The sequence below is a fragment of the Mycteria americana genome, chromosome 5 (genome assembly GCF_035582795.1).
Source record: "Mycteria americana isolate JAX WOST 10 ecotype Jacksonville Zoo and Gardens chromosome 5, USCA_MyAme_1.0, whole genome shotgun sequence".
In the NCBI taxonomy this organism is placed as follows: Eukaryota; Metazoa; Chordata; class Aves; order Ciconiiformes; family Ciconiidae; genus Mycteria; species Mycteria americana.
Genome location: NC_134369.1, coordinates 56,622,563 through 56,649,499, shown reverse-complemented (window position 1 = coordinate 56,649,499; position 26,937 = coordinate 56,622,563). Strand labels below are relative to the sequence as shown.

At 40.1% G+C, this 26,937-nt stretch overlaps 1 protein-coding gene across 2 annotated transcripts in view; it reads left to right on the top strand.

The window, feature by feature from the left end:
- The window catches only part of BTBD7 (BTB domain containing 7), a 59,144-nt gene that overhangs the window by 24,601 nt on the left and 7,606 nt on the right, over positions 1 to 26,937 (top strand). Inside the window, exons 3-10 of one of the 2 annotated variants that reach the window (XM_075503478.1) lie at positions 1,392 to 2,471; positions 15,910 to 16,118; positions 17,502 to 17,577; positions 19,853 to 20,013; positions 20,315 to 20,458; positions 20,688 to 20,801; positions 22,326 to 22,515; positions 26,556 to 26,734. In XM_075503478.1, coding sequence (XP_075359593.1) covers positions 1,392 to 2,471; positions 15,910 to 16,118; positions 17,502 to 17,577; positions 19,853 to 20,013; positions 20,315 to 20,458; positions 20,688 to 20,801; positions 22,326 to 22,515; positions 26,556 to 26,734 — 2,153 coding nt within the window. The remainder of the gene's footprint in view (positions 1 to 1,391; positions 2,472 to 15,909; positions 16,119 to 17,501; positions 17,578 to 19,852; positions 20,014 to 20,314; positions 20,459 to 20,687; positions 20,802 to 22,325; positions 22,516 to 26,555; positions 26,735 to 26,937) is intronic. The other variant, XM_075503479.1, reaches the window with a different exon arrangement.

The window sequence follows — 26,937 nt, the reverse complement described above, 5'->3', positions numbered from 1 at the left end:
GCTGGATGTGCTTTGAACTTACAGATCAAAAAAAGACAACAAGTAGTGAAGCTACACAAGTGTACTAATGGAAATGTGTTAACTATTCCCGACAGAAAATGGACAAATACTATTTCAGATGAACCTATGATTGTTATTAATCTGTATGCCATTTGCAAATGTTTTCTTCTGGTTTCTTCTTTTGTCTGGAAGTAGTAGTTGGGTTTGTGCACTGACACCCCACCCCACCCCCCCCTTTCCTGTAATGTCTGAGGTTTTTCACCATCTGGCTTAGAGTGAAAATTCTGTAAATAAAGTTAAATTAGAAAATTAACCCTTTAACATGAGAGTTGTGTTTCTGTTTAAACTATAGTTTTTAACTACTTTTTAATGAAAACACTACTTCAGTTTTCCATTAGTTCTAGAAATGCAGATTCTAATTCTTTTTTCTCACTAAATTGCTATCAGCATTACTGTATATGCAGCTAGGCTCAAACTGACAATCAGCAAAGGTTCATTTAGCAGAACAGGTCAGGTATGTAACACAGATAATGTTGTTTTCATTTCATGCCATGTTTGGTTCATAACATTACTTCACTGTAAAAGATTTTTGAGGGGAAAAATAATTATATGTATACTTTAATTGTACAATGCTCTGTTCAAAGGACATCTTTAATACAGTAAAACTTGCATTCCTCATATTCTTTAAAATAGGGCGTACGCACAAATTAGCATCTATGGTTCTGTGGAAAGGAGCCCATTTTATGTGTTTGACTTTCAGCATTATTTGGTTATCATATAACAGGATTTTTACTTTCTTGTTAAATTTTCATTGAAAATTAATTCATTGTCCTCCATTTCCCTGAATGTTTTGGTACAGTGTTCTCTCTTTTCCTTTTTTCTTGTGACTATGATAACTATCCGATGCCAGGCATGCTTTGCTTCTTGAAACAACACTTAATGCTAGAAGAACAGAATTTGAAAAACACTTTGAAGGGGGAGAGGTGAGGTGCTACTATTTCACTGAGACCACACAAGGTTTTAAAAGGCTGTATTTTTCACTTCCTATAGTTAACACAATGACACTTGCAATGTTATGACCATGGTGTTCTCTTCCTGCTTAGATAAGCGTGCCATGTGCTACAGAGCTACATCAACTGGCACTGCTTGGCTCTTAAAATTGAGTACATTTAAAAAAAAAAAAGTATAAATTTTGTAGATGCAAAAGTATTATTTTTGTTCTTAATGGCCAGAAAAGGCTTCAGTCAGGTTTCCAACTTGTTGAATTATCTGATCTGAGGCGAAGGAAAAAACTGTAACTTGCAGAGAGGTTGATGGACTCTTTAGGTGTTACGGACCTTCCTTTTAAGTTTAAAGAATAAATGTGTTCAATCTTTCCTTTTTGCCTTCAGGGACATCATCCTACTCTCATCAAGGTTATGGCTGTGAATCGAAGCTGTATAGCCTTGACCATGGCCATGAGAAACCCCAAGACAAGAAAAAGAAAACCTCTGGCCTTGCCACCCTCAAAAAGAAATTCATTAAGCGTCGGAAATCTAGCCGATCTGCTGATCACGCCAAGCAGATGCGCGAACTCCTCTCGGGCTGGGATGTCAGAGATGTTAATGCATTAGTAGAAGAATACGAAGGGACGTCAGCCTTAAAGGAGCTTTATCTACAAGCTAATTTGGCAAGACCAGAAGCCAGGACGCTACAAAAAGACATGGCTGAACTTTATCAGTACAAATATTGTACCGATGTAGACTTAATATTTCAAGAAACTTGTTTTCCTGTGCATCGTGCGATATTGGCGGCAAGATGTCCATTTTTTAAGACGCTGCTTTCCTCCTCACCGGAGTATGGGGCAGAAATAATAATGGATATTAACACAGCTGGCATAGATATGCCTATGTTTTCTGCTTTGTTACACTACCTTTATACGGGCGAGTTTGGAATGGAGGATTCAAGATTCCAAAACGTTGATATCCTTGTGCAGCTTAGTGAAGAATTTGGAACACCAAATTCCTTAGATGTTGATATGCGTGCACTGTTTGATTACATGTGCTACTACGATGTGGTTCTTAGCTTTTCATCCAACTCTGACTTAGTTGAAACTTTTGGTGGAAGTCAGAACTGTCTAGATGAAGAGCTCAGAGCTCACAAAGCTATTATTTCATCACGATCTCCGTTTTTTCGTCACTTGCTGCAGAGGAGGATACGAACTGGTGAAGAAATCACAGACCGAACTCTACGAACTCCAACTAGAATTATATTGGATGAATCTATCATACCAAAAAAATATGCTAAGGTCATTTTGAACTGTATGTATACAGATGTGGTGGACCTCTCAGTTTTGCACTCCAGCCCTTCAGTGGGCAGTTTAAGTGAAGTTCAGGCTCTTGTAGCAGGAAAACTAAACATGACTAGGGCTGAAGAAGCTATGGAGCTTTATCACATAGCACTGTTCTTGGAGTTTAACATGCTTGCACAAGGTACGTAATGCTGTCCTTGCTGTAGAATATATGACCTTAGAACAATTTTTTAGCTATTTTGCAGTGTAAGTATACCTCTTGAGTCTTGCTATCAGTGGCTGACAATTCCTTTAAGAAAAGGAATTTATTTTCTATCTGGAAGTTGTAGATAACGCATGTGTGTTTTCTAGGGACAGAAGAAATGCCATGTGAGAGCTTTTAACTGTATTGCACGTAATTATTGAAGCATGCTATTTATGTCGAATATGTATAACTGGTCTTGATATTTCTGATCTTTATCTACTTTCATCTGTAATCCATTTTTTTGGTGTAAACAACAAAGGGAGGATACAAGAGATCCTTGTTGAGAGGAGGAAATATTTAGACTTGTTATGAAGTGTCCCTATATGTTACCAAGGCTGTAAACTTGAATGATTATTTCTGTAGTTTATGTCAAAGGGGGTACACCAAGCCTGCAATCTTGCTGTTGGAAGGTAAATTTAAATGGCTTAATTGCACTAGTCCTAGGTCTTTAGTATCTACTTCTTAATGTACAGAACTGAAGGCAGGGGCAGTCAGTATTTTCAGACTTAGTTCAGAAAGTTTCACTTCTGTCCGTTATTCTTGAAGATCACTCAAATCTTGATAACATACTTCCTGCACATGGAGGCTGGCCAGGGTTATTGCGGTCTCTGGCGTGATGTTGGAGCGCTGACCAGTGAACTAATAATACCTCTTGTGGTGGCAGGAGCTTTGCTTGCTGTTTCATCTGTTGGTGTTTGAACTGTTTAGTGGCTGTATTATGCATAATGGGATATGGCAATTGCTTCAGGCCTTGCTGGTGGGGGATGAGAATTTTACTTTTGAGCTGAGAAATAGAGAATGGAATTTACTGAGATATCAGCAATGTGATTTGTTTAAGCTAGTTTAATTTTTTAAAGAAAATAACTTTTAATGGTAGATGAGTACATCCATAACTTCTAGCTATCAAATGAAATCTGACAAGATTGAAATCTTTATAATATAAACACTCAAGTAGACTTCAGTAAAACAGGAAACTTCTTAAGGCGTGGGCAGGAAAAAAGCAGATATAAGTACTGCAGGAAGAGATCATGCTTATAATGGGTTCTCCTGATAGTTATATCAAACTGTGAGTGATAAAGATATGGGAAACTAATCAGAACTACAGCATCTTCTGTAGAGGTTGGTATTAGGAAACTAATTTTCAGATGATGCTGAAAATTTAAATAATCCTACTGCAAAAAAACTGGCAGAAAACAAAGGAGACGGGGTTTTCTGAGATATGCTGCTACAGGAATGCGAATGAGCTGTTCTTAGGCTCAGAATCATCGAATCGTAGAGCAGCCCAGGTTGGAAGGGGCCTTGAAAGATCATCTGTTCCAACCTTTCGTGGGAAAGGGAGCCTAGATAAGACTATCTAGAACCCTTTCCAATCACATCTTGAAAACCTCCAGCGATGGGGACTATACTATGTCCCCAGGGAGGTTGTTCCAGTGAATGACTGTTCTCACTGTAAAAAATGTCTGAGATGCCTCCCGGTGCAACTTGTACCTGTTGCCCCTTGTTCTCTCTTTGTGGCTCTTTGTGAAGAGAGAGCCTCCATTCTCTTTGTAGCTGCCCTTTAGGTACTGGAATACTGTGGTGAGCTCCCCCTGAGCCTTCTCCAGGGAGAAAATACCTGACTCCTTCAGCCTTTTCTCGTACGGCAGGTTCTCCAGCCCTTTTGATCATCTTCATGGCACTGCTTTGTACCCTCTTTGGTCTGTCTGCATCTTTCTTATTTTTGTTGCTGTTCCCTCTAAGTACACTTAGAAACTTAATGTTGCATGGAATGCAGAAGTGGCAAGGAGTTTTACTGTATTTGAACTACAGTGTTAAATTCATTCCTATACAATGTTTGCAAATTAATAGTACTTGAGAACCAGACAACTCACTAGATTGGCTGAAAGCAAGAAAGGAAAATGAGTTGAAATTAAAAATGTGATGTAAGTGTACAGTTTCTCAGTTTTGGTGCATGCACGTACACAAGTGCTAAAAGGATTTAGTGTGCTCAGGGAGTACTAATGAGGGAATTAAACTGTGAATGAAGCTCTCAGTAAGACACTGAATAATTATGCCCTGTTCCATAAATGAACAGGGTGTAGTTCTTTCCCTCAGACTGGAAACCTAAACTGGAACAACCGTGAGCTGGAGGTGCTCTGATGTAGCAGTGTAAGGTATATCAAAGCAGATAAGCAATGATAGATAGAGGACTTTAAGGAGAAACTTAGGCAGACTTACAGATAGGAGAATGGCTTTTATTTTTTAGATGTTAGTAAATGCTGAAAAACAGAACTGATGTTTTATTTGATGCTGAGTTTCATTATTTCTGCTTGCTTTAAGTTGAGCGTGCTTGGATCAGCGTATGCTAAACTAGCACTCTTTTCAAGTAATGCACTACAGACCGGTGCTCCTCTGGAATATATATTCTATGAGTTGGCGGTAACAAGATGTTAACTTTTCCCTGGAGGTTTTTCCCTAACACTACCTCGGGGGGGGGAGGGGGGACGACCAAAAGGCAGCAGGAACTGCACTGGGGTTGCAGGACCTTGGCAGCACGTGTGGGTGGCTGGAACCAGCAAGTGCAGCAGGGTGAGCTTGGTCTTGGTAGTCCTCTAAATGAACCAGAGCTGTAGCGTTTTGGGGATGATCACTGGGAGGAGGTAGAGGGATGCAGTGGCCTTCAGAGGTCTTTTCTTCTTTCCCTGGTAAATCTGTGTCTGACCACAAAAGTGGTGAGCTGGAGGGTGGGGAGGTTGTTATACATAGGAGAAAAACGCTGTAAAACCAGGCAAGGGTTGAAATTTACTATATTATCAATACTAGCAAATCTAAATTTGGCCACCCTTCAGATACTGAAATTCTAGATGTTAACTTGAACTAATTAGGATTTTACAAATAGGTGCTGCGTTCCCTAGCTACAGCAGAAAGCAGTAAGCAGTCTGTAGAAAATCTGTATACGCCAGTTAAGTCAGTATCTAATAGTTTCATACTTAATTTGCTGAGTTCATGAACTATATGCCTGCACTTGACTAACAGATCACTTAACAAAATATACACTTTAGTAGTGACCACCATTCTTGTTTTGGCACTTAACCATAGCACCTTGTACTCCCTTACTGTAATACTTAACATGAGGTAGATGAGAGATCAGTAGTGTTCCTCCCATTCCCTGATTTCATAGCTAGCATACTTCTGTGCTGGAAGCTGTCACTCAAACATCTGACTTCTAGATGTTATGCAGAGCGATGCTAGAAGAGACAGCATTGCGTACGTGTTGGAGACCACTGAGCAGGCAGTTTTCCTGAAATCTCTTAGCTTGGTCCTCTGACAGCGCTTTTCTACTCTGTTGTGCTGCAGGTGTCCAGTTTTGTTCAAGTTCTGACCGATCCCATCAGTTGGCTTTCACAGTAGCTAATGTCTTAAGTTTCTTCTCTAGATTTCCACACCCCCTGGCTCAAGTTTTTTGATTCAGTTCACTCATGCTAGCCAATTGCAAACCTGCTAAAGCTTGTCTCCCTGGTTTCCTGGAAAATATTTTGTACTCGTTATCTGTAAGTCTGGATACTTTCCAACTCGTTTTGCTGACTTTTACCCAGTTTTGGCTGAGTGTTTGTAACTGAGTGTCAAGTGAAGTTGATGTATTTTAAAGCTTCTGATCAACTGTTTTTATTTTCAACAGATTTTAGTTTGATTTGTCTTCAGGGACCTTTCTAAGTATCCAGATGTTGTAATTTTTCTTCATTTTCAGCAGATGATTCAGCTTTGACTCTTTCCATGGAAATCTTCCTGTTCCTAACACAGCAATACTATTAAAATACAACTGTCAGAAAAATGAGATGTTTTCCCTAAGATGAAGTCAGTGATGGTATGGGTACATGCTATGAATCTTTACTGTCCAAGTAAAGCAAGACTACTTTATTTAGAATTTACTCTGCCTTCAGTTTGATTTGTTTCAGCTGATGATTGTCACTTGTCTTCCAAGAGAAACCGAATTGGATCTTTGAATGAACTAATTTGAATAAATGAACTAATCAACAAGCATATCTCATCTATGAGCTGATCATACTGAAACCCATTTGTACCTAATAAGACAGAGACTGCTATTAGGGGTGCTGCAGTATTTGTTAACTACCAAAAAGTGAAGCTCTTCACTGCTTTCACAGAGGCTGTGAGGATTAGAGCCCTCTCCAGGAGGTTCAAGCACATCCCTTAGTGGAACGTTTCTGTGCTCTGCCTGCTTATTTCTGCACTCTGCTCCTGCTTTTGTGTCTTCATGCTACCTTGCTGCTCTGTCAACTGTACTAGTGTGATTGTTTTCACACATTGACTTACAAAGATCAGGTTTAAAATCACTTATCCCTTCCTCTTCTATAGCACCGTTATTAAAACCAGATCGCTTTCCTAGTCCTGTTCATCATGTGTTGTTAAAATGATCCCCCCTTCCAGCCTTACTGCATTGCGACATCCACTACTGTTGCAGAGAAGTTTGGCTTCAGGTATCTTAATTTTATTAGATAGCTATATTAAATATATGAATTTCTGCATCTTGGCCCTGTTGCTTACTGTCATGAATAGTCTCACTGAGGTGGTGGTACAATATTTTTTTCTATTACAGATTTTTGGATACTGGGACCCTATGAAATAGTTTTGCCTGGGAATCTTTTCTGCCTCCTGATTCCAAAGAGTCTTCTAAAGTAAAATTGACAAAAACTAAAGTAATTTCAGACTTCTTGCTTTCCTTTTATTTTTAGGTGTTGACTTTACCCTTGACAAGAATAGGAAGTAAGAAACTTTTAAAGCCATATTCAGTAGCGCAGCCTTTGATCTAGAGGCAGATATTGCCTGACATCAAAAGTACCCTTGATCTCAGCAGGACTGAAATACTGAAATGCCAGGAAGCCCACAGCAGCAGTATTAAATACACACAAATGTATTGTGGGAAGATTAGAGCAAGTGTGTCAGTTATGTATCAGTGCAGTAGGAATGCTCAAAGGAACTGGCACTTAGAACTTTAAAATAAATTGGGTATTATTAAGCAAATATTAACATAAATCTGACATATTATCTCCTTACAATGATCCACTTGTACTCAACCTGGAATTATTGCTTAGGATTTATATTATGAAGATGAAGACTGGAGAAAGCAGGAAGTGGAAAGGATCTTCCTTAGAACCGTTGCATTCCAGGGTTGTATGCAAGGGTAAAGAACTGGGCACATAAAATTTGTTTGCAGTGTCATAGTTTGCAGAGAAACAGATACGGTCACTGTTCTCAGGTTTTTCTTTCAGCCACCTATGTTCTAGGAAGTATATGGCTTAAATACTGAACAGTGATGGCTGGCGACGGTCCCTCTAAACATCAGCTCTTCCTCCCTCAGGCCTTCATTATTCCCACGTTAACTTCTTCCCTCTGGTTTGTTATGGTTGAGTTGGCAGCTTTTTGTTTCTGGCCCAAAGTTGTTTTCTGTTTAAGCTGGATCAGCTACGCTGCCTGCTGCTGCTGCTGAATGTGCTTCTTAAGGAATGCTGAAGTCCAGTCAAGGGCTGTTATCAACTGATGTCTGCAAGAAGCCAAAAATGTAGATGCAGATTTTGGGCTCCCTAAATTAATGCATTTTGCATGTGGCAGGAGCAGAATAGTAAATTAATGTTTTCTCTCCCAAACAATGAAAATTAAAGAGCTTTTGCTACAAATATTGAATGCTTTAAACATGTAACAATTACCTTGCATTTCTGGCTAAACTTACAACTTCAAAAATCCAGCTGTTTAATATCTTAGAATGTTTAACAGCTTTATAACTGCCATATCATAAATGAAAATATTCTGCTCCCTAACTTAATACTTCAAATGGCTGGATAATATGCTGTATTGGATTCTACATAATTTACTGAGTTTTCACTGTGGAAGGATGGTTAGTAAAACACAAAATGCTGCCTGACCTAACCTTCAGATCGTATTTTATTTTTACTTTAAGCGTTAATCTGAAGTGCTATGAAGTAGTCAACTTTGTATTTGAATAAAGCAAAAAATAATACAATATACCTTAACAGTGCCATCATGATGTACTTTGAATTCAGCCTTTCAAGGATGGGAGTACATGAATGTTTTAAATTTTTGTGCTTAGAAAAATCAGCAGAGGCATTAAAAATAGCTCAGAAGAGGTACTGAACTTAGCAATAGACTTTAGCAATGTTTGACCACTAAGGCCCATTGACTCCTTCTTGATCTCCAGTGCTACTTAGGTCTTGCTTTCTTTTCTGCAAAACATTCACGTAGTTTTGCACCTTCATGTAACCAAAACTTGTGTGCCTCAGAGTTCTAAAATGTGGGAAATAATGCACCTGCAAATTACAGGCTTGGCATCAGTTAATAGTTAACTTTATCTCCTTTAAAAGATTTTTTTTTTTTAAATAGTTTGAGGAGGAGATGGAAAACAAAAGCACTAAAACTTCAAGAAGCTAGAAACCTATAGCATTCTTTTAAGACAGAGAATGTGGTGCTGCCAGGAGGCAATAAATATTAATAAACTGGGAAAATCAGCCTGCATCCAGAAGATGGATGCTGAACGAGATCTCTTGTTCACAATAGAGCTGTAGGAAAGTAGAGGTTGTTGCAGTTGCTGCTTATGTGATAACCAGTTGAAAAGGCGTAGTTTCCTGTTTGTACTATGTCAGTCTTCTGACTTGCTCTTACTGTTTTTGTAACTGATGGTTCTCCACAGCAGTAGGCAAAACTAAATTCCTATTGCCGTGTCTCTCAAGTTGTATGAGGTCCCTTGAATCTGACACATTGTTTGGCTGTCAAAAGTGCTACTGCTGCCCTGCCTCCCGCATTAGTCTCCTTGTTTCTGTTCTCTGTGCTGGCAGTAGGGTTTGTGCTATTGGCGATCTAATGTTGCTGGAAGCAGGATTGACAGAAATTAGTTGACTAGTTCACCGAGTAGCCACCCAAGCACCACTGTGACAGAAGAGCAGTTGTGGAGTGTAAGAAGGTAACGATCTGGTTTAATACCACCATACAAGGGGTTAGCTTCCATGACTGCTCCCACAGCCTCTGAGTGTGGGCTGCCTTGTAAGGAATCCTTAGCAAGTACAGGACTCATTTGCATCTTTGGGTCTGTAAGATGTGGGAAAGAGGCTGAACAAATGTTGTCTTCCTTTTTTCCTTTCTCTTCCTGTCAGAAGCTTGGTTAGAACAGCACGGGTGCTCATGGATGGGTGAGACGAGCATCTCTGGAACTTCCAAACATGGTGCAGTCAACTAGCTACAGGTCATGCCTCTGAACTGTTCTCTACATGCCAGCAAATTCAAAAAGTATGGTTATGGTTCCTGATTGGCAGCATGGTCTCTCCTAATGCAACAAACTTAAGAAAACATGGATTAGCTTCTAGACTCCAGTTCAGTGTCAAGACGAATTCTTCTTACCTTTTTTTCTTGGCTCCACTGGTTTGCATAAGTTTAGGGGAAAAGTCTCCACCACAGAATGAGTTAAGTCAAGCTAATGATTTTGTATTTAAAAACTTTGCTTAATTCCACTTTTGCTGACTGTTGAAGGCACTTAATTTGCCTGTCAACTGTAGGTCTCTCAACTGTCTTGATAAGATCCCAAGCTACTAGCTTAGCATACTAAACATGGGCTTAAGCTATTCGTGCTTGGAAGGGCTGTGGAACTGCATTTGAGAGAACTGGGGAAGCAGAAAGGACTTGTTTGTAGGCAGGACCTATTAGTATCCAGCAACAGGAGTGCATGGAATAGCCTCATTTGTCCAAAATGTGATAGTTATCTTTCATTTCTTTAGACTCCAATTTGAATCTCTGAAATGGTCACAGAAGCTTGTGGTAGAGCATGTTGGGTCACTGCAAACGGATCTTGGAAAGGCTGTTTCTGCTTGAATATCGTAAAATAGTACTCAGGAGAATAATGCTCTATTCCACTGTGAAGAACAATAGGGTGGCTATTAGATGACTGCTTTTTTTGCCAAGAGGCTGATTGTTAAAGCAAAAAAACCTTCTGCCAAAGAAGAAAAGAGATCGAATTCCTTCTATAGCTAGAATTGGGTTGCCCCAATTCATTTAGATGTTCAGAAAACACTTTAATTATTACCTCATGCTTACTTTGGAAGAAATACTTTTAATAATCCCGCAGTTCTGACACATTGCTAAAATTACTTGGGAAAAGGACTGTTTCGTTTGCTAGGCATCCTTAATGAGGTTTTCACCTGATAATGTCATATTATTGGTAGCTGTGCAATAATTGGACTTGACAGAAGAACTGAGACTGAGCTGATGCTCTGTGTCTATAAATCAGTGTTGCTCAGATCTTTGGAACTGCATTTCCTACGGAAATGTAGTTTTCTGTCTTTGCAGGAGGCAGGCATCCTTATTGTTTCAAAAATAAATGTCAGATTAAATACTATGAATGGCATTCACTTTGAGATAAGTCTCTTCACATTTACAGTTTGAGTTTCCTCATGACTGATTTCAGTGAGTGGGTTTACATACTGCCTTTGAAATGGGGCAGTCCTTAGGTGTAATCTTTAGATTTCAGGGGGATGTAATAATCTGCTGAAGTCAGCCTGCATGCAAACAGAATAACTGCATGCAAAAAGTGGTGTTAGGATTTAGCAGTGCAAGATTTAGCACAGCACAACAGATGACCCTGAAGAATTGTTTCAAACAACTGTGTGTTTCTTACTCAGGGAAGCAAACTCCTCTATTAAGCATACTGCAGCTAGTCATGGTTAGCTTTCATTTGCCATGCCAGGTTTGCTGCTAATTTCACATTTTCCTTTTTTGAGCCCCAAAAGGGAAGATAAGAGGGACTTACACGACAAAGTTAAATACAATGTCAGCCATTAACTATGTAAGTAAAAATGTAAGGAAAATTGTAAGTAAAAATGCATCCTGAAGGGGAAAGCTTCAGACTTCATTTACTCATTTCTGACATACGCTGAAGTATTTTGAGTTTTTTTTAAGGCAGGTTTTTGGGTTTTTTAAACACAGTTTTTCAGATTCTTGGCCAGAATTTTTTAAGACTTCGTAGTGAAGTTTATTCTTCAGGCTTCTGGGGAATTCCCCCATCTAGAGGGGGCAGTTTCTCTAACCTGTACCAAAACCCAAGGAGTGTATTCCAGAGCAGTTCTCATCTCATCTCTCTTATCTGTACCAGTGATGATCGGGCTGATGTTCCAAGTGCCTCCAGCCCATCTTTGCTGCATTTCACTGCTCACTTTAGACTAGTCCTCACCATGCAGGTTAGAGGTCAGTATCTATAGTAAGGCATCTGTTCTTACTTGTAGTAGTAATAATATGTAACCTAATGGTAACAGGTAGCTCTGAGAAGTGCCGTATTACTTCAGTAATGGTACAGGTCAAAGCAGGTGTGTTGAAACATGACTCAACACTTACCCCTTTGTCAAAAGCAAATGGAGAGTCTAACTTGGGATGAATAGCGTAATGCTGCCTTTAATGCATCGTTCAGAAATGTGTATGCTTTTGCTAGCCTTTCTGTCAGTGGCTGCATTGATAGATGATCTTCCTTCTCTCACGTGAATCAGGCATGTGAAAAACAAATCATCCAAGTGCTTGTTGAGGAAAGTTTGTTTTAAGTATGAACTGGTGTAAAACTTATTACTGTTGGAGGGACAGGCATTATTCTCATAAATTCCTTTAGAAAATAATTAACAATTGTTTCCAAAACTGTGTATACATTCAGACATATTCCTGGAATTTGCTGCGAACATTCTCATTGAGCATTAACTGTATTTATTATATTCACTCTATTTTTTTTTATATACTTAAGTTTAGAAAATTTTAATGGTGGAATATTGTTCTCATAACTAACATGCTGGCTTTTTTACAGTATTAAGTAGAAATACGTGTGTTTAATAGGACAGGTAAATTTATAACCTGCCTAATGTTTAAACTGTTGCTTCCTGGTACTTTCTTCTTTACCTTACTGTTTAAGTTTCTCTTTTCAGTGACTTTGCTCCTAGGTAGTAGTTCCTTTGACAGATACCTTTCTACTTGAAGTAGCATGTTCACTTGTTACTACTTACTCCTTAATAACTTATCCTTCACATTATTAGTTGCAACAGAAACTGAGTCAATGTTTATATTCTGTATGCTGGCCTATGTAGAAAAGTAAGTTTTTCTTCTAATTGTATTAATTGCTGCTAGTGTGTCTTGCATACATGCAACCAGTTCAAAAATATGTAGCATCAGGAGAGCCTCTTTGATCTTTGTCTTGACGAATGTTAAGATTACCATGCTAAACACTTTCTTACTCAGGTTAGTCCAAGAGCCTCAGTAATGAGATACAGTTCTCTAAACAACTGTCAAAGTTTAGTTTTTAAATATCCTTGAAACTGAGAGAAAAATAATGATATATAAAAAGAAAAATAATTGCAGTGTAAGCATGCTGCTCTGAACTGTCTGGGGACCTCTCATGGGCATAAGCACAGCTGTAATTTTGTGGCTATAGTGGGTTGAGACTGGAATGTATAATCCTAGAAGAGGATTTTTTTTTTCTTTAAATTGCTATCTTTATAGTACAAATAGAAATAGTATTCTGTGTATATGTAAACCAGTCGTACAAATGAAATCAGTAAAGTGCTGTTGGAGTCTTCAAGTTATCAACATTGTGGTACCATCTGTCTTAACTCAGGAACCCCAAGTACCCATGTTTTCAGCCTCTTGCGGTACGTCTCCCCTTATTTCTTTCAAATCTGCTCCGTCTCCCTTCAGGAGACTGAAATAATCCCCTGTCTTTTCTTCGGAAGACATGTACTCTGTGAAAGAGTAAATCCTAATGCAGCACTAGGTACGAAGAAACTGTAGCAGACTCACCACGACTCAGAATACCTACCTCGTGGATGCTTCACTTTCTGCTTCCCTGTTGGAGGAAGTGTTCCCTGTCCTGGCACCCTCTGTGCCTTGCTTGATAGGGAGGCCAGGGGGTGGCCTGGAGCAACCACCCACTGCTTCCTGCTTTCTCTGAGTCAGAAAATGATGCTTTGCTGCCCTCATCCTGTGCTGAGTAGCTGAGTAACAACAATATGTCACTGCTTCTGTTTCTGCTCCTCTGCGTGGTCTGTCTCGGGAGGGTCCACACGCAAAGTGATACAGATGAAAATCCCGCCTCTTTTCCAGTTTATAGGCTTCTGTGAATCTGCTCTAAACAATAGAGACTCAAATTCAAATCTGCAACTTTAAAATGTGTTAAACGGTCAGATAATGTATATTAACCAAAGGAGATTCTAGTAGGGCTGAACTAGCTTTCCAGTTGTTCATCCAGGCATGCCAGCAGACATGATGTTTCATGTGCCTTTGAAAGGTAAATGACTGTATGGTTGGAATCCTAAACCACAATTAAAATTATTATACTTTCAGTCAGAATTTAACCTTGTTTGCAACCTTGGTCTGTAGGGCACTTCTGTTTTTACTCTCACTGGGAGTCATATAACCCTTTATATTACAGATTTAGCCATATAGAATGATAGAATTGTTCAGGTTGGAAAAGACCTTTTAAGGTCATCAAGTCCAACCGTTAACCTAGCACTGCCAAGTCCACTGCTAAACCGTGTCCCAAAGCACCACATCTACACATCTTTTAAGTACGTCCAGGGATGGTGACTCAACCTGTTCCAATGCTTGACAACCCTTTCGGTGAAGAAATTTTTCCCAATATCCTATCTAAACCTCCCCTGGCCCTCCCCTCTTGTCCTATCACTTGTTACCTGGGAGAAGAGACCGACCCCCACCTCTCTACAACCTCCTTTCAGGTAGTTGTAGAGAGCAATAAGGTCTCCCCTCAGCCTCCTTTTCTCCAGGCTAAACAACCCCAGTTCCCTCAGCCACTCCTCATCAGACTTGTGCTCCAGACCCTTCACCAGCTTCATTGCCCTTCTCTGGACACGCTCCAGCCCCTCAATGTCTCTCTTGTAGTGAGGGGCCCAAAACTGAACACAGGATTCAAGGTGCGGCTTCACTGGTACCATGTACAGGGGGACGATCACTGCCCTCCTCCTGCTGGCCACACTATTTCTGATACAAGCCAGGATGCCATTGGCCTTCTTGGCCACCTGGGCACACTGCTGGCTCATATTCAGGCGGCTGTCAACCAACACCCCCAGGTCCTTTTCTGCCTGGCAGCTTTCCAGCCACTCTTCCCCAAGCCTGTAGCGTTGCATGGGGTTGTTGTGGCCCAGGTGCAGGACCTGGCACTTGGCCTTGTTAAACCCCATACAATTGACCTCGGCCTATCGATCCAGCCTGTCCAGGTCCCTCTGCAGAGCCTTCCTACCCTCAAGCAGATCAACACTCCCGCACAACTTGGTGTCATCTGCAAACTGACTGAGGGTGCACTCGATCCCTTCGTCCAGATCATTGATAAAGATATTAAACGGGACTGGCCCCAGCACAGAGCCCTGGGAAACACCACTTGTGACCAGCCGCCAACTGGAGTAAACTCCATTCACCACCATTCTTTGGCCCTGGCCATCCAGCCAGTTCTTTACCCAGCGAAGAGTACACCCGTCCAAGCCATGGGCAGCCAGTTTCTCCAGGAGAACTTTGTGGGAACTGGTGTCAAAGGCTTTACTAAAGTCTAGGTAGACAACAGCCTTTCCCTCATCCACTGAGCGGGTCATCTTGTCATAGCAGGAGATCAGGTTAGTCAAGCAGGACCTGCCTTTCATAAACCCGTGCTGACTGAACCTGATCACCTGGTTGTCCTGTACGTGCCACGTGATGGCACTCAAGATGATCTGCTCCATAACCTTCCCTAGAACCGAGGGCAGACTGACAGGCCTGTAGTTCCCTGGATCCTCCTTCCAGCCATTCTTGTAGATGGGTGTCACATTTGCTAACCTCCAGTCAACTGGGACCTCCCTGGTTAGCCAGGACTGCTGGGAAATGATGGAAAGGGGCTTGGTGAGCACTTCTGCCAGCTCCCTCAGTACTCTTGGTGGATTCCACCTGGCCCCATAGACTTGTGTGTGGGGAAGTGGTGTAGCAGGTCACTAACCATTTCCCCTTGGATTATGGGGGCTCCATTCTGCTCCCCGTCCCTGTCTTCCAGCTCAGGGGGCTGGGTACCCTGAGAACAACTGGTTTCACTCTTAAAGACTGAGGCAAAGAAGGCATTAAGTGCCTCAGCCTTTTCCTCATCCTTTGTCACTATGTTTCCCCCCGCATCCAATAAAGGGTGGAGATTCTCCTTAGCCCTCCTTTCATTGCTAATGTATTTATAGAAACATTTTTTTATTGTCTTTTACAGCAGTAGCCAGATTAAGTTCTATTTGGGCTTTGGCCCTTCTAATTTTCTCCTTGCATAACCTTCATTCAGGATCGAAGTGCCTCTAACACCATCATTGATTCTGGTTTTGTTTCCTAGGCTGTGAAGATATTATTGCTGAGAGCATCTCACTAGACACCTTAATTGCCATTCTGAAGTGGAGCTCTCAGCCGTATGGTTCCAAGTGGGTACATCGCCAAGCGCTACATTTCCTCTGTGAGGAGTTTACCCAGGTCATGACTTCAGACGTCTTCTATGAACTGAGCAAGGACCACCTGCTCACAGCTATTCAGTCTGACTATTTACAGGTAACCGGCAATGCAGAATACAGCTGGTCCTGCTTGAAGCAGGGTATGTTATACCTTTACTAGAAGCGCTTGGGAGAAGCTCATTTTAAATTGTAGGCAAGAGTGGGTTTGTATGCACACTAAGCATTCCTTTATAATATGTAAAAAATGAAATGGAAGTAGAGATTAAGAAAACTGTTTTGTTCTTGGCTTGTAACACAACCCAAACTGGTGGTACATGCTGTTGCTTAGAAGCCTAATAATAGTTTAGAAATGGCTGCAAATTATATTAAACGAAGCATTTCTGAACCTAACATTTGCCTTGCATTTTTAAGTGTTTTATAAATATTATATGGTGGTAGTAGTTTTGCTGTAACAACGTACATCCTAGTTGGGGGCAGTGGGAGCTAATAAACTAATAATCGTTCAGAAGGCTTAATTTATTTTTTTAGGGGAGACAAAAATACCTTTTCCGACAAGTATTGTAGAATTTCTTTTTTGTGACTTTCCTTCAGTTGATTGTGTGGTTTTAGGGAGAGAAAACCATACCAACTAATAGAAAGCTTGTGGATTTTTGCTGCTATTTCTCTTCAGAGGAGATATCTTTAGAATGATGACCAGCCTTTTGTAGCTCAGAGATGACTGGATTTTTTTTTTCAATTGTATCTGTCCCAATCTTACCTTCTTCAAACATATAAAGTGTTAGGGATTATTTAAAATGGTTTTTTAAAAAAGTTTTGTTTAAACATTTCAGAGATTACAGTAACAGTACTGTTGATCTTCCATAAGAGTGTATTATGACTAAATTTTCTACCTTAGTTGTTAAGAAATTAGGTAGATAAATTTAAATTTTTCAGTACATGATCTTTTCCTCAAAATGTTGAGTGGTTAGCACATGTATATAGGTGTGAACAAAGCAAAGTTGTTTTGTTTATAGTATTACTGAAAATCTTTCTCTTCACCTAGATTATAATTTAGTTGGTTTGATTATTTTCATAGCTTTCCAGGCTGTGCAGATGCTGAATTTGTAATGTTAAACAAGAGATCCAAACACCCAGTGTTAGAACTGCCCCTTTTAATTAACTTTAATCATTCAAATTTAATATCTGTAAGTGTTCATGCTAGACCAAATTTTTCCTTGTGTAGAAAAAATTTTTTTTTCCTCTTCTTAGGGATTCAATAAGTGACATGAATCTAGAAGTCATGGTGGTGATATATTAGTAGTATGACCTTAAAATATTTGGAGGAAGTGGTATAGCAGATCATAAAGTACAAACACTTACTTTGCTCTTGGTACAGTTGTGTTTCTTTAGAGCTGTTGTAGACCTGTGTATGTGATATTTTTTTTGTGTGTGTGACATTAAACTAAGCATATACAGATTGCTGACTTTTTCTTTCTACCAGGCAAGTGAACAAGATATTCTTAAATATCTGATTAAATGGGGAGAACACCAGCTGATGAAGAGAATAGCAGATCGAGGTAAGGATCCTTTAAACCACACAGTACTAAACTAAATAAACCAAAATGTATGGAAGTTCTTTTTTGTGGGTAATCTGTAACTTAAGGAAATTTAATCTACTTTGTTCGTAGTATGGTCAAAACTAAACAAATGCACTTTTTTTTTCTTTAAAGCTTTTGTTCTCTAGAGAATGAGAATGAGAATGCAGGCATTCTGAGAGAGCTGTGATTGTTTAGCCTCAATAAGAAAAGGCTTAGGGGGGGATCTTGGCAAAGTCTGTAGATATCTAATGGCAGGAAGCAAAGAAAACAGAGCCACACTCTTCTCTTGGCACCCAGGACAGGTTGAGAGGCAATGAGGCATTAACTGAAATACAGAAAATTCTGTTTGAACATAAGAAACTGTGAAGATGGTCAGACACTGGAGCATGTTGCCCAGAGTAGTTATGGGGCCTCCATTCTTGGAGGTGTTCAAAACCCAACTGGACGTAGTTGTGGGCAACCTGTTCTACCCTGCTTGGGCAGGTGTGGGAAGAGGGCAGTGGTTGTGGCCGGGCCAAACTTCTAGAGGTCCTTTCAACCTCTACAACTGTCTGATTTTTAAGTCTGGTTGATTTCCTGTTGTCTCAGAATTATTTTTCTTGTGATTCATTCATCAAATAAAAAAAACGTGCAGTATCTTTTACTTTTCTGTGCGCATGCAGGCTTCTCACAGTAGTCTTAGTCTTAGTTTACACTGTCAACGTTTCACTTCAGTCTGAGTGTGTTTCTCCCACAGAAATCTGTGGTAGTAAGAAACAAGCCATCAAGTGGCATCAGTGTTTTTCCTAAAGTAGATGTAAATGTATTTTTATTAGCTCAGATGTATATTATTGCTACAGTGGTAACTTCAAGGGCAATCTCACATGTGTTGGATGTGGGGAGTGCATTAAATATATATTTCCCAAATAACAAATGTAAGTAGCTCATAGTTCATCCCCACCATGAAGTGTCAATCAGATAGTACAATGAGAGGAACAGAAAGGGAAGAATGTGCCTGTGTGAAAACAGAGCAAGGCTGGCATGGCTACTGTCTTTGGAGGGCTGGCCATGTTTTTGAAATCCACTGTTATTGCTTGTGATACAACTGCTTTGTCATGGACACGTCGTGTGAAATGCAACAGAAAGTCAGTTAAAATATGTGCTTTTAGTGACCTGAGTAAGTATTAACCTTCTATCTTCAAAACAAGATTTTCTAAGTGTTTGTCTTAAGGCACATTGGAACATAATGGAGCCAGTTCAACAGTAACAGACCTGGACTTGGGAGAAGCTGCTCATGTGGAGTAATTGTGCAGCTTCCTGGTCTGTGGTGTTCATTAAATAAACGGCTCATTTCTCTTTCCTGGGGTCATCAGTTAACGTGATAAGCAAAAGCAGAAATAAGAGCTATGCCAAGCTCTGTCATATTAGAGCCAAATTTAGTGTAGTAATTTGGTCTAAATTCTTCAGTGACACTCCTGATTTTGCAGCTCTGAATATGTCGCAGTGTCGGTCAAATACCAGAAACCATTAGAAATTGTAATGGGCTGTGGCCAAAACTTGAGCTGCCTGTAACTGAATGGAGGGTGGATACATTTGACAGGTTTCCTCAAGGAGTGAAGTTAGTCAAAGTCAGGTTGGGCAGAAGACCTAAAATACAGGTGAATGTAGCTAACTGAGGGAGGGAGAATGACCTGAGAGTGTCATACATTGTCATCTTGCAGTCTCTAGGAGGATACCCAGTCTTGGCATAAATAGGTATCCTGTGACCACAAGAGCATTTTGAATGGGCTTGACATCGCTGTTACTAGGGTGGCTTACATGAGGCTAGAGTAATTTATCCCAGTGGTCTCTTCATGCCTTAATTTGTAGAAAATAAGTTTCTGAATGCTGCTGGGGAAGGGGAGAGGAGCTGCAGGAGAGAGCCTTTGGGGAAACGGCTAGCAGTGAGGCACGAATGTTTTCATAGCATAGCTCGAGGTAGAGCTTTATAAACGTTTACCCCAAACACTACTTCTGTGTTTTTCTCCCTGGCTTATGCTTTGAAACCGACAGCTGTGCCAATGACCCATGCTTGTATAAAGGGAACCTGACTGCTGATGTTTCATATCAGACTTTAAGGCATGAAATAGTTTTGTGGAACAATGCTGATAAGCACTGTTGATTTTGAAATTAGACTTTTCTTTCCTTTTCTATAACTTTCTGTAAGCCCTGTAACTCCTGCTTTCCTATTTAAACTTTTTGATGTAAACTTACTATTTTTTGTTCCTTCCCACAGAGCCTAATTTACTGAGTGGTACTGCTCACAGTGTGAACAAAAGAGGTGTGAAGAGGAGAGATCTTGACATTGAGGAGCTGAGAGAAATCCTGTCCCCGCTTTTACCTTTTGTCCGCATTGAGCACATCTTACCCATGAATAGTGAAGTACTGAGTGATGCAGTAAGTCAGTAATCTCATACAAATATTACCTCTGGATATATTGCCTCTGTGATTCTTTGTACTTCAGATTCTACAATGTTCAGGGTTTTTTTTTTTTTTTGAGGATTATCTCCTAAAACGTTATCACTCAGAGTAATAAGTGTATAACTCTTTTTCTGGTTAAATTTTCTGTATTTTAAATCTGTCAGAAGGCTAAAGAAAAATCAGTGGTGTAAGGATTCAGTATAAGAAATGCATTTCTTGCAAGCTTTTCCCATATTTGTATTTTAAAAACCATGAAACTCTTTCTTGATTCTTAAAGATGAAGAGAGGCCTGATTAGTACTCCTCCTTCAGACATGCTACCAACATCGGAAGGTGGAAAGTCAAATGCCTGGCTGCGGCAAAAAAATGCTGGAATATATGTGCGGCCAAGACTGTTCTCACCATATGTAGAGGAGGCTAAGGTAATAATCATTAACATTTGAGTACTGTTAATCTGGAGTCATCAGGGGGTTCTGTAAACAGGGAAAGATTTTGGTATGTTTTGTCTCTTTGCGTGTACTGGCCTAAAATACTAACATTTTCAATTTAACAAGACTTACAAGATTGATCATCAGGCTCAAGTCTCTAGAACTGGTCAGAAAAATTTCAACAAAATTTTTTTTTGTCGAAATTGAAATGTTTGCGAGACAGATCTTGATGAAATTCCACCGGAAACAAAGCAGCGTTCTGAGGGAAACCTCCCTGGTTTCCAGCCAGTTTGCCGGCCCAGCTCCTCGGCAGCCCACCTGGCAGGCGGATGGCAAGGTGAGAGCCTGAGAGTCCCAGTTTGCAGCTAGTCAGCAACTTTGGTGCCAGGTCTTTCAGGCTCCCCAGCTCCCACCAGAGCAGGGTGGAGAACTACTATTCCACTAGGCAGAGGAGTCTGTTATCTCATCATCTTGTTTGAATCAGAATGTATCCAAAATTCTTTCGATCCTCCACAAAATGGAATAAGTATCTTCTGTCCAACTTGACTGAAGTCCTTTGTGTCCCACTCAAGCAGTAGCTTCCCTATTTAATATCTTGCACGAGGACTGTCAAACTCAAGATCTTGTAGCATCTCTGATGGTGACATTTGGTGACAGGGTGGAGGTGGCTCTGTGTGGGGCAGAAACATGCCATGATTGACAGAATGGGACCATTGTAGGTCACTAAGTAATGCCACCACTTAAGGCAGCTCTGACTTAGGTCAAGAGCTCGTGAGTCCCAGCAGTGCAGGTGACTGCAGAACAAGAGGATTAGGTGAAGCTGTGCATATCCACATCACCTACAAACTCTCACCACTACTCTGGTAAATTTGGACCTTTTGCCCTGTGCCTAAGAAAGAAAGTATTTTCTAAGGGTGTGAGTTGTTGTTGACATCCTCTTTGAGGGGAGGGGAGAAATAAAACTACTTTGCATTTTGGGCACAAGGGTTAGAGAGCACCAGGTGGCACTAAAGCAGTAAAGGAAGACTAGCCAGTTAAAATTTTATATTTGTATCTTGGATTGTTAAAACTAACAAAAATGTGTTAAAGAACATGTGATAAAAGTTTTGACTCTTTTAGTTTTCATGTATACGGTATGGGAGTGCTTAGTAGTAACGTTGAAGTAAAAAGTGCATTCTAAATTTTTTTTCCCCTGTCAGGAATCCTACATGTTTCTATTCGTTTCATATTATGCTGTTAATATTTTTAAAAGTATCATTAGCTGTTTAGCCTTAGAGGGAGGACTCTCATACTTATCTGATAATTATGCTCCTATTCATAGTTTAATTATTGTGAAATGCAAAAATTGCAGATGAGTGATTTGTGATTTTTTTTTTTTTTACTCCCCTATTAGCCTCCCATTTTTTGCGATAAATCCATTTAACATTAGATGAGAATCTTAAAAGGGTATGCATAAATCCCCTTCTATTCTTTAAGACAACTGAGGGAAACACATTTCATTTTCTAGTGCCTTCTACTCAGTGGCACAGAGAGTTGAGACCTATAGGCAGTAACTGTCTGAGACAGAGTCCAGAAGGTCTGGCCTTGAGAAGGTTACTTCCAGTCTGACAGGTACAAAATAAACAAAGCAACCTTCCCAAACTTTATTCACCTGCCTGCTCTTAGCTCTGAAACTCAACTCTGATCATGACTGGAAAATGGAATAGAAAATGCTGTGGAAAAGCCAAGTACTGTTTGGGACCTGGAAAAGTTACGGTTTAGACATTGCTAGACTTGTGGCCTCCGGACTGCGCTTGCAGCAGCTCCCGGTGGGTGTGTGTGTGCAGTGCCTTCATGAGGGCTCTAATGGCTGTCGTTGCAGTCAGTACTGGATGAGATGATGGTGGAACAAACTGATCTCGTTCGTTTGCGGATGGTCCGAATGTCCAATGTGCCCGACACCCTTTACATGGTAAACAACGCGGTGCCGCAGTGCTGTCATATGATTACCCACCAGCAAGTTAGCACTAACCAGTCCAGTCCTCCTTCAGTTATAGCCAATGAGATCCCAGGTAAGGCTGCTAGATCACTTGCAACGCCGACTGTCGTCATGTGAGTGGGTGGGGGCTGGGGGCAGGGGAGAGGGCATGTGAATTATTGACATTATGATTTCCTCAGAGTGTAGTACTGCACCGTTTGGGCTTCTTCCCACCCAGTGGTAGTCCCTTTTGCTTTGGTCTATTCTGAAGACATTAACTATTTTTGGATGGCATAATAAATAGTTAGAAAGTAAGCTACTGGAGGGGTAGTATTTTAACCTGCTTCAGCTGAGCAATTTGAAAAACCTTAGGACTAGTTAAGCTTACTGTAGGACACTTGCTGGAGCCTGGCTCTCTGTTCTCAGAGTGGTTCTCAGTTTTCTATTTACCCATCTTGGATGACTGGTTGATCCAGAAGGATGGAAAATGGCAAAATACTGATTTCTTTTAAAAACAAAAAGCAGGGGAGCATAACTTGTGGGGCAGTGAGGTTAACTCAGTTTGCCAGAAAAATATTGGAAGTAGGCACTCAAAACACACTTTTTTTTTTTTCCCAGTTTACCAAATCCACTTTAGCTTTGAAATCAAACAAACTTAATTCCTTGTATGGCAGAGTAAGTTTTTATAGGTGGAAGTAGATATGGCCTCTCTTGACTTCAGGATACTTGGTGTGACATTCCCTGTAGGCAAGCCAGGGAAATATAGTCATAAAACTACTGTAATAAATTTTGTCATTTATGCATTGGCTCTTTTGGTGTCAAACTGGAAGAATGTATCTGGTGGGATTGCCAGAGCATCTAGCTCTTCCCACCTTTCCCTGGCCCCACTAATACTCAGTATGCATAGAGCAAAGCTGGCAAAACATGCAGCTGATGACAAGTTGGGAGGGTCAGTGGATGTTTTGGAGGGCAGGATTAGAGAGCTAAATGACCAAGATTAAATTCAGTGAAGAAAGTGGGAAACATTGTGCTTATGTAGGTGTAGCCAGCTGGGTGCATACAGGATGGCTGAGGGAAGCTCTGTGGAGAAAACCCTGAAAGTCAACATTATACAATTCCATAAAGAGTCATACTAAAATACAAAACCAAATGTGCCACAAGACATGTGAAGTAATTTGGTCTTGGATGGAGCATTGTGTTTAGCCCTTCAAATGGCCATACTGGGTCAGGTCAAGGACTTGTCTGCTTAGTCTGGTATCCTTATTCCAGCAGTCACCAGAAGTGAGTGCATAAGGAAAGTGTAGCAGAAAAAGCACATAAAATAATTCCCTGGAAAATTCTGTGTGCTCTTCAACCATTTGCAGCTCAGAGATGTCCTATGGTGGATGGTGTTTCTGCGTAGTTAGTAATTTTAAATGCATTTTTAATCCATGAGTTTATGCAGTCTTTCCTTAAACTTGCATAAACTTTTGGCATCCATTTTTAGATCAAAGTATCACATTTCAGTAGATATGGATCAGTTTGGGAGTCTGTAGAAAAGCAATAAAGATTACAGGCCACCAAGAAAACAGTCATCTTCCTCCCTCCACCGTTCCCCATTCCCCATTTTATAAGCTCTTTGTATATCAATTATGTCTCCCTTAAGTCAACTATGTTGAAAAGAAATAGATAAACTATTCTTACAGATGCTAGAGCCAGGACAAAAATAATAGGTTTCAATTGCTGCAAGAGAATTGAAGTTGAGGTGTTAGGAAGATTTGAAACGCTGTTTGGTTAAACACTGCAGTAAGTTTTCTAGTGAGGTTTGTGGAATGGTTTTGATCTATTTGTTTCTTGTGGTTCGGGAAGAGACTTGATAAAGCCTAAAAGGAGCTTCTGAAAACTTCTGTAATTTGATAAAAGTACTAATTGTTTGTTTAGAAACTTACAGCTGTGGCATCTCAGCAGTGCATTACAGTACTCAGACTTTTTCCCCCCTCTACAGAAAAGCATAAATATACTCACTATGAATTGCATATAAAGTATTTAATCATAAGAGGTGACTTTAATAACACTTTGCTTGATCTTAGTTTCCAAAGAAGTTGAGAAAGAGAACAGATTCTCAAAGGTCTCCAGTGTTTTGCAAAAGTTGTCATGCTCTGAAAAAAATTTGGCTTTGTTGGCAAACATGAGACATCTTGACCAATCTGAAATTCCACTACAGCTTGATTCTGTGCAATTTAATATGTAGGAATTACTGCCAGCTCTTTGATTTGAACATGGATATGAGCTGTGAGCCTGGCCAGTAGTTGCAGTACAGGTATTGTGTCCTGGTTAACTGCCTGCTTTGCTTAGTTCTGTAATTATGGAAAAGAACTGATTGTTTTGCCAGTGCCTTGTGCTAGCAAGGGTAGATAGAGCCCAGTTAATTTGAGGAGATTCAGGCATGTACCAAACCTATAACTTGTACAGCTATCCATCCCAAAGCATAGATGGAGCACGGGAACTGCCGGAGGGGGAGCTAGGCAACATCACCTCTGTGCCCCTTAGGCCAGGCTCTTAGAACAGGGGGTTCGTTACAGCTTAGGTGTGCTCCATCTGTTGTTTGCATCTTCCTTTTACCCACTGCCCATGGACTATATTTGTATAAGTGCTATTGGCAGCATGTCTTGGTGCTGCTCTTGGAACACTGTTGTAAAATGAGTTCAACCTCTGCTGAAGTCTGTTCTACTTTGAGGCTAGGTTCTTCAGGTAATTGGGTTTCCTTAGGTACTTTCCAGTTTCAGTTTTAATTAGAAATCCTGCAACTGACTTGAGAGAATTGTATTTTTTATATATGTAATCTCTCTTCCATGTGTTTCACGTGAATAATAGTAAAAAAACAGGAACAAACCTGGGTTTGAGAATATAGCACTTTTTTATGGAAAACTTAGATGACTTTTATGCCTACTAGTTTGGAGAACTGCTTCAGACTTCTCTAAAATCCTCTTTTTTCAGTGTTAGCAAAATGTTCACTGTAGCTAAACATCTGGCTGCTAAACCATGATTTTTCAGAACAATTGAAGTGTGTGGAGAGTAATGTGGAAGACTTATTTCCAAGCCTTGACGACTGGATAGAATTTATTCTCTTCCCCCCCTCCCCCATACAGGAACTCAATTTGAGGGGAAAAATATTTTGCACTACTTGCATTTATCCTTCGTGTACCAATGTAAACTTTGAAATTAGGACCAGTTGTAGTTGCGTGGTGTTGGGTTTTCTCCTTCTCTGTAATGCAAATGTCTTTTCACAGTGTTCTTGCTGTCTGATCCATTTAATTTTTATGAGCTTTCATTATGAACATCTGGTCATGGTAACATATAACACTTGTAAAGCTGGTAAAGGATCAGATGCCAGGACTTACGTATTCAGAGATCTGGATTTGTCTTCTCTTATAATATGCACATTTTCCTGAGGACAGAAAGACCACAGAGAAGTATCATTCATCATCAAACAGCAGCAAGAAGTGGCATGAGAAAGTTTTGCAACAGGATAAATACCCCAAATTATACATTATTTCCTTTTGGAAAGTTTGGGGGTTTTGTTTTGTTTTTAAAACTATTACAATATGGCTGCATAAAACAACATAATTTTAACAGGTTTATGTTGGCTTACAGTTTGTGTAATTTTTTTAGTATGCTCCTTTTTGTAGTTACATACTGGTATTATGGTCTTGTGATTATAGAATTCCATTAGAAGTATGTAGTGTATGCCAAAAAAATCAATGAATTCTTGGCGTGTAGAATTCATGAGGGAACACTCGGTTGTTATTTAAGATATCCTGCCCCCACCTCAAATCCTAAAACTCCTGCATCATAAGGAGTTTACAAAGAAGGCTGTGTTTGTGGCTCACTCTAGCAGAAGGTGGAAAAATGGTATATGTCTTTACCATTGGTATGATATGTGTGTTATCCCATGTGCCTCAATGATGCTTCAAGGAACATGTGTAAGTCAAACTGTTCTTGGCAGAATGCTTCTTAAAAAAAAAGCCAAGTCAGCCTGATGTTAAGATTTTTTTTCCTTCAGAATTAAATCTAAGCATTGCAATCAAACTTACTGTCTCACAGTTCAGAAAGTAATCTCTATTATCCCCATTCCGTTCTCTATTATCCCTTCAGTTCCCAATCTCCTCATTGTAAAAGAGATGATCAAACGGCTGCAGGAGCTGCGTCATACTGAGCAGGTGCAAAGAGCGTATGCTCTCAATTGTGGAGAAGGCGCCACAGTCAGTTATGAGATTCAGATTCGTGTGCTGCGGGAATTCGGGCTTTCTGATGCTGCTGCTGAACTTTTGCAGGTATGAATTGCTGTATAAGACTACAAATGCTTTGATTCTGTTCTGCTTATGAATTGACTTGAATGCGTAATCTGCAATAAGAGAACTGCTTTGTGTGTGCACATGCAGGCGCAAAAATGCTTTGAAATGCCTGCATAACTTTAGAACTGTCCAAATGCAAATTACACTGAGTCTGTTGCATTTGATTTATGTGATTTTATAAA